This window comes from Pollicipes pollicipes, unplaced genomic scaffold (assembly GCF_011947565.3).
Source record: "Pollicipes pollicipes isolate AB1234 unplaced genomic scaffold, Ppol_2.1 Scaffold_4740;HRSCAF=5597_pilon_pilon_pilon, whole genome shotgun sequence".
In the NCBI taxonomy this organism is placed as follows: Eukaryota; Metazoa; Arthropoda; class Thecostraca; order Pollicipedomorpha; family Pollicipedidae; genus Pollicipes; species Pollicipes pollicipes.
In genome coordinates, this window is record NW_023596545.1 from 24,173,057 (window position 1) to 24,181,046 (window position 7,990).

Consider the following 7,990-nt stretch of genomic DNA (forward strand, 5'->3'; position numbering starts at 1 on the left):
AACCCCATCAGCACCGAACCCACGGTTCATCAGCACCGAACCCACGGTTCATCAGCACCGAACCCACGGTTCTCTTCAAAGGGAGGAAGGGTCGGTGCCTGTGATTACTACGGCGAGTCAGTAGCCTTCTCTGTGGCTTTTCTGTGCCTCGAAAAGCCAATATGGAAAATCAAAGCTTAATTTCTACCTTGATTGGATCATCTCGCCGACTTCCCCAGCATTGTTAATGATGAAATCACACAAGGCCCAGAAACTAAATCCGATGCCAGACTGCAGAAAGAGAGCAAACCCGAAACCCAGAAACCCAAGTATTATTGAAAGTGCAATGCGAGTGCAGCTTGCAAATCCCAAGTACATTCAAAATCAGCGCCATGTATGTATATATACATATATATATATATATATATATATATATATATATATATATATATATATATATATATACATACATATATATATATATATATATATATATATATATATATGTCAACCTCACATATCTAAGTTGCATCGCAACGACTGAAGGATGCCCTGGCGACCAGATAAATCGCCATATCTAGAGCTATTTCAGTTGTCTGCTGTCTAGTTTGGGACACTGAGAGTTGGCTGGTAAAAACAGCTAATCCACCGACCGGCTGGGCCACAGGAAATACACTGATTTGTCGCCGACCTGCTACCGAATCGAGCGATGAAGTCAAAATCATAGGAAATTTTTGTCGTCGGGAGGGGAGGAAACCTAAGAAAGATACCATGGCGCCGTAAGGTACGGTAACTGGTCTTTATGTAGAGTCCTGCTCATGTTGTGGGATGCAATGTATTAGCATTGAAGCCCTCATCCGACCCTCTTATCTTATTTTTCTTGCTTAAGCCTGCATTCTCGCAACAACCCGCTTATCCGGGGCAGGCTACATGCGTCAGCCACGCGTGAGCCGAGAGACCTCCTGGAGGGGAACCCCGACCTGGCGCCCAGAGCACATTCCAAGGGGTCTCTGCGTGGGCTAAGGCTCGCGGTCGGCCCCCAGGCGCATGTAGTCCTGCCCCACCGTTGTCCATCCTCCTTCATCACATAGCCATGAAATGATCACCTCTGGTCGGGAGGGCTCTAACACAAATAACCATTGAAGTCCGATAATAGGCTATGTAATGCGTGTTGTAATGTTTTGCTGTCGGCGTCACCAAAACTTTCGGGCAAAAACATTTTATTGACACCAAGCGTCGCCTTAAAGTAGACATATATGTAACCGGTGTTATCCACCGGCTCGGCACCATAACACCCTTGGTGTTTGCTTCCATATCTTCGAATTTCAAAATTCACTTTAATCGGACCAAATGGCGTTAACATTTCCCAGTGATACAAGGGCCAAGGACTACTTTGGGACGATGACCTAAGGCCCTGCACAATTTTTCATTCCATGGCTCCAATATTGCCGTTTTGCCCTGATGTGGTGACCGTCCGCGGCGCCCTCCTGGGCGCGCCACTGCGCGCATGCTATCATAACCAGAAGTTGCCACAACAACGAGCCGCGTTTTTTGTCGATGGGTGAAGGGACGCTGAGCCGGGACCGAAGTCAGAGCGCTGGCGACCTCGGCAATCAGCTGGCCAACCTGAGCCCGGCGCGATCAATAGCTGACGCCGATTAGATAAACTGGGCGCCCGTCGCTTCTAAGTCAGACGGCGTCTCCCAGTGGCGGCCAGCGCTGCTCTAGCAGCAAGGAGTGCAGCCTATCGCGCGACGTGGGCGCTGTGACCGGCGCCGCACGTTACCAGCTGTCTAAATATTGCCTCGTTGCCCGGCACCGGACCGTCGCCAGCGAAGCGTTCGGAGCTTGCCGGCAGCGACCATCACCCAAAGCCGCCCAGGTCAGTGTTCCCACCGCACGTACCTTCGGTGATACCTTCTGCATGCATCGCACATTGCTATATATATCGCATATACACATGCCGCACATACCTTCTACCGTGTACCGAGAAGTGCGGCCCACGGTCCCTACTCCGGACCGAGCGCAGCGAAGACTCCCGGCGGCCGTCAACCGATATACTTAGACCGGCGACCGCGCCGTGCACCCGAACAATGGGCCACCCACCCGCCGTGCTTCGCAGAGACCCCCAGCAGCACGGAGGCACGAGTGCACAATTGTGTGGGGTCGCAGAGGGGTATGACACGTTTGACCCCAGGCGGCACGATTTTTATCAGCGGGACTTGCGCGTTGCTCGGGTGCAGCATGTTAGTGTACGCTGGTCGGGATGTGGATCCGCGTCGTCAGCAGACCAGCGCGGCAATTCGCTGCGCGACAGGCCGGGAGGTGAGTGGGGGCATCCATCCGACCCTCTTATCCCCTTTCTAGCTTCGTCCTGCATCATCGCGGCCCGTCAAGCCTACGTAGTCCTGCTCCATCGTTATCAATTCTCCTCTGTTCCATAACCCTGAAATGATCGTTTCTTGTCCAAAGGGCTACAATCCAAACAATCTAATACCGCGCGGGGGGACGTCAGAGGTGTCGCTTTCTGAAATCGGTTGGGGGGGGGGCGGCCCAGCCAAAAAGGTCAACCTCACCATCCGCAATATCAGGCCGTCTCCCTCTCCAGGGGGAGGGGGGAGTAATGTTACTAGATTGTGGCTCGTCGCGCTCGGCCGCGCCACGTCAGCTGGCGGCCCAGGATCAGTACCCTTGTCGCCGTTCCAGAGTGCTCCAGGGTCACCACTCTGTCATCATGGCAACCTCGTTCCACCTGCGTCTCATCCGACACGGCGAAACGGACGCCAACGTGCAGGAACTGGTCGAGGCGCATACGCCCACGCCGCTCAACGCCACCGGGCGGCGCCAGGCCGAAGCTTTGGGTGCCGCCTTGGCCGCTGAGGGCGCCACGTTCGTGCTGGTGGTCAGCAGCGACACGCAGCGGGCACGTGAGACGTGTGAGCGCGCGCTGGGGACGGCCGTCGCCGCCTCGGCACGACTCGAGCCGCTCGTGCGCGAACGTGAGAGCGGCCCGTTGCACGGGCTGACGTACGCCGAGGCGACGCGTCTTCAAGCGGAGGCGCGCAGCTCGGGCCAGCCGCTCGCTGGTCTCGAGTCGGTGGCCGACGCCCGGAAGCGCGCCGCCACCTTCTTCGAGCGGCTGGTGCGCGAGATGACGGACGACGGAGGCAGCGGTGGCAGCGGCAGCGGCGGCGGTGGCGAGGTGGTCGTGTTCAGCCACGCTGGGTTGATCCACCTGCTGCTGCTACACCTGCAGCAGCAGCACGGCCTGCTGCTGCTGCAGCGCCACCTGACGGCCGGCCCCCAGCTACACTTCAGCTGGAACACGGGTCAGACGCGGCTGCTGGTGCGCCGGGGCGAGGCCGGCGAGCTGACCGTTGAGTGCGAGTACCTGCACCGGGACGACCACCTGACGGCCGGCCTTGCGCCCAGCTCCTACCTCATGCAGGACGGTAGCCGCCAGCCACGTGAGTGCTCCCCGTCCCCCCCGTCCCCACCACGCATTCCCCCCTGTCCATGGCGGCGTATGTGTGTGACATGTCCATGTGACAATGGCAGACAGCAGCATGACAGCTGCACCTTTGATATCAAGAAATTCCCACCCCAAGGTGGTCGTATCTGTTCCATCCAAAAAACTTGAGACTGTCGCACGTGAGAGCGTAAGCGTTGTGAGTGTCGCATTTAGACACTGGGTATCGTGTGCCAGCCCACCTCATGGTGCAGATCTCCCTGGTGACACACCTGTGACGCGCCTCCCCCCCCCCCCCCCGCCAGGTGACGGCGTGGACGCGGCCGCGCAGCCGATCACGCACAGCCTGGTGTGACCGCCGTGACGTCACAGACCGGAGTCGACGCGCCAGCAATAGGCAGCCAGGGGTGGTCCGGCGCCCGGGCAGGACGCAACGGCGGCTGGCGAGCGGCGGAGGCCACCAATCAGACCTGGACCGAAGCGATACATCCATACTCACTGAGACCATCCAACGCAGAGATTATGGACACCAGACCTCGTTGGAGTCTCGTGTCAGATGGGATAGGGACTATAGGTGATGTTTAGCAGTGGTGATGTACCCTCCGAAATATCGGAACGGAGGCGAACGTTTTTCTTACACAGATCTTTTGTACAACACGATAGTGGTGCTAGGACCTGTCGGTTCGTAGGGAGGGCGGGGCGGGGGGGGGGGGGGGGGGCAGCACCCGTTCCCGTCCCAGTGCCTTGACCCAGACGTCGGCGCCAACGCTGCGCTAGATGCGATTGTTCGAGAGCATGCGTGCCATAATTACGAATATTCCACTTGCGAATCGGACTTCTTTCTTAAGAGCATCGGAAAAGCGCTGCCTAAGGGGCAGCCCTCTGCCAGACTGCCTGCCTGCCAGCTACGGTGGCAAGTTCTGCCACGAGAAGAGTACGTTACCCGATGACAGGACACACCGCTGCTGGTGGCGATAACGTAAACCTCAACAGACAGAATGTGGGCAGGGACATATCAGCATAATGTTAAGCCAACAGGGAAATACAAGTCTTGCAATGTTTCGTAAGGTTACTTTTTCACCTGTCTCGATGCCACCTTCAGTCGTTTCTGTGGCTGCAGTTTACACAGATTACCACCAGGTGGTGTTCCGACTCAAGCAGCATACGAGATGGAGATGTGGATATCAGTTATGGCAGAAGTTTGCAGGTAAAAACAAGGCAGTTAGTATTTGGGTGATTGCTTATAATGACTCACCAAACACTTCCTTTAATCTACCCGTTATACTGATCAATGCTATCAAACACTGGATTTACGGCCCTAACCGCCTTGACATCTGATAAAATTAGCATTGTCATAATTTGTGCAATGTTTCGGACGGTCTGAAATCTGAGGTAAAACCAGCCAGAAATTTCTGTCAGTTTATTTGCATGTCAACACGCAGTGCATCACAGAAAGGAAACCGTAGTGGAATGGAGCCAAGTGACGGGTCGCTTGCAGCTGCGCATGGCCGCCTGGATCTGGACCTGCACCCAGCGACCGCAGTCTGAAACCAATCGACAGTCGAAACCAGTCAGCACAACGAGGAACGGATACCCAACAACCGGTGTACACGGAAACCAACGGGGAAACGGAAGCAGACACACAAAATTGTAATGTCAATGGGCCAACAAGCTGGGGAGTTGTCTGTCATGATCATTTGCGTGGTGTGTCATTATGTCCTGGAAAAATCACAATCCTTGCAAAGCTAGGCCTCTCACTCCAATGCCGCCAAAGCAGAGCCATCATGAAACGATTTGAAGTAACGCTGCACGTTAAATTGACATTAAATGAGGTATGGGATCCAGTGTAACTGAGCTACATGACATCAAATGCAATAAAAACCTATTTCACAATAAGCCAATAGAATGACACGCGTCCCACGCAAGGGCATAGCAAAAATTTGTTTTCTGGGGCCTACCCGATGATCGGGAAAGGGGGGGGGGGCAGGGACAAGCCGGCGCCGTCGGGGGTCAACCCTCCACTTGGGAGCAAAATCATTTAATCAAGGTACAACTATCGCTGCCACCCAGGGAGCCACACCAGGCCCCAACGGACATTCCCACCCCAAATGTTCCTTCCCACCAGCAACGTCTTCAGTGCGGCGCCGGCCGGTCGGTTTCGCCGGGTGCCGTACCATGCTCAGGCGTGCCGGGGGTTGTTGGCGGCCACGTAGTGGTAGGCCACCACCAACAGGAAGAGCGAGACGCCCAGCAGGTTCACAAACACGGCCAGCTGCACATCTGTGATCATCCTGCAGGATGGCAGGGAGTCTGTCAGGCACGACCACGTGGCGCCGTCTCCGGCGCACCCGGCCGACAGACGCTGGACAGCGCAACAGAGCAGCTCTGCCAACCAGAAGCACCTGACTGAGGAACAGCCAGGCGACCACAACCCAGAGTAGTTTTGGCATGATTGGATGTGGTGTAATAAATATGTGGCTCAAGTTGCCATGCATGTAGTGTGGTTGACACACCAGTAAGAAATGGTGACATTGATTGTATGAACTGCATTATAATGCTGGACTCCAAATACAATGGGGGATGCCAGCCTTTACAAGAAACCTTTTTTCATGATCTAAACATGATCAATTATGACTTAAGGGAGCTCCTGCATACCCCACATTCAGCACAACATGGAAATGTCTGTAGAAACTATGAGACCAAACTGCCTCTCAAAAGTAATCAAATGTCCTTGTGGAATGCAAGTTATGTAGAAACACATTCTGTCCTAATAGTAGCTTACCAACATGTTTTTCAACACAGGATTTACAGAGCTGAACTAGAAGACATACTACCTAATAAGAGATGCAGCATTGACAAGAATATCCAGAAATGGAATTAATCACTGTCCAAATATGAATTCAGGCAAAGTACCATTGAGTTTTAAGATGTCTTATGATATCAAGTAGGCACAAACATCAAGCACACAAACTGAAAAAATTACCAACCATCTCCAGGAGGCATGAGCCATCAGTGTCACAACACTTTGAAATGATAGCAGTAAAGGATGCAGAGACCCACCTTATGAGTGGTACTCTCCCAGCCCATCCATTCATAGTCTGAGCCCAGTATTCCACCTACCCAAAACATCTACATTTTTCAGAGAAACACATTAATTTGCCGACACTGCCACTGTTGCCATTTTATTGGATGGCATTTGAAGACCATGATGATTTGCAGATTATGAACAACCATGCTAAGAGGGATGATACTTTGCAGAGGTAAAACTTGTTTTAAGTTTTCTTTAAGATAACTTAACAGCACCAGCATGCTATCACAGCGTGACAAAAATGGGTTGGCAAGTTGACCAAAACAACGAACACCATTGAATACCAGCACCTTACATGACGCAGAAACATTCCCATTAGTTGAAAGGCCAGAAACATACAAATTATTACTCAGAGGCATGGATTCAGTCACTGCAGTAGCATCAATTAGAAGCCTTGTCATTGCGGAACCTTTTTAAGTGAAGCTACCATGCTGAACCCCGGGCCCGATTCCCTTATTGGAGGGGAAGACATTAAGTGACAATAAAGGCTTACCTTGCTTGTCTCAATTTGCTGGATGTGGTGGTGATCAAAGATCGTAGTACACCGCCAAACACTGGCCAAACTTAATGAAACCCCAGCCGGCTCACAAAACGGGGACCCTTCAATTGATGACGGCGAGGCTATGAGCGATATGAGAATAGTTTAATTTTGTCCCAGACGCACCGAGTTTGTACCTCCACGATTATACGTGGTGCTTTCCAGGCTATAAGCACACAGCTAGTAAAATATAAAAAAGAGCTTAACACTAACAGACAGCTGGTGGTATGGTAACTTATTGTTTCGCATCAATAAAAAAGGCAAACTATGGGTCTGATATGTTTCTTTCAAGCATAAGCCATGAAGATCCCTCCTTGCGGTCATCCGTGAACCGTGGCTCGATGGAGCGAGGCCCATGAGCCAGCAGAATGGTCTCGGCGACTGTGTGGAACAGGGGCGTCATTAGTAGCGAATGGGGCCTTGGGCTGCCTATGGTTTTGCGTGCCCCCATGCCGTAATGGGAACGACAAGCTTATTACTTTAACAGGCTACCGACAAAGTAATTGGCTTGCTACAGAAATTATCAGTGTGTATTTTTGCTGGTCCTTCGGTTGCTTGCCCCAGGTGCGATGTCCCAATGGGCTCCTGGTTTGATACACCTGATGGGATTTGTTTTTTGTATCGGGATCAAAGCCATTTTGGTCAGCAAATAACATTTTCAGGCTCTAAGGGGCGAAGGCAAAACAGAAAATAAAATGATGGAGCAAGACTACAAACTGGGGCCAGCTAGGCTCGGACCCAATATTTTTAAGCAGATTTAACAAGTTGTGCATATTGAACATATCAAATGATAGCAAAACAGCAAATCGCCAATAACATAATGGGCATGGATAATTCGCCCAATAACAATAGGGTGTTTTTGGGGTATGCAAGGAGGCTATTGTGCGTTCCTAATTCACATAATATGTTTTGGATA

At 52.3% G+C, this 7,990-nt stretch overlaps 1 protein-coding gene across 1 annotated transcript; it reads left to right on the top strand.

Moving 5' to 3' along the window:
- Positions 1-2,281: 2,281 nt before the first annotated feature.
- LOC119099220 (putative phosphatase C1687.21) lies at positions 2,282-4,134 on the top strand. Its single transcript, XM_037222335.1, has 3 exons — positions 2,282-2,304; positions 2,686-3,446; positions 3,754-4,134. The coding sequence occupies exons 2-3, from the start codon at positions 2,714-2,716 to the stop codon at positions 3,801-3,803; spliced, it is 783 nt and encodes a 260-aa protein (XP_037078230.1). The 5' UTR covers positions 2,282-2,304; positions 2,686-2,713; the 3' UTR covers positions 3,804-4,134.
- The last annotated feature ends 3,856 nt before the right edge of the window (positions 4,135-7,990 follow it).

Excerpts from the sequence above, each read along its gene's own strand:
- LOC119099220 (XM_037222335.1), top strand. The coding sequence starts at position 2,714 with ATGGCAACCTCGTTCCACCTGCGTCTCATCCGACACGGCGAAACGGAC. Across the intron at positions 3,447-3,753 it reads GGACGGTAGCCGCCAGCCAC|GTGACGGCGTGGACGCGGCC; the intron begins GTGAGTGCTCCC and ends CCCCCCCGCCAG.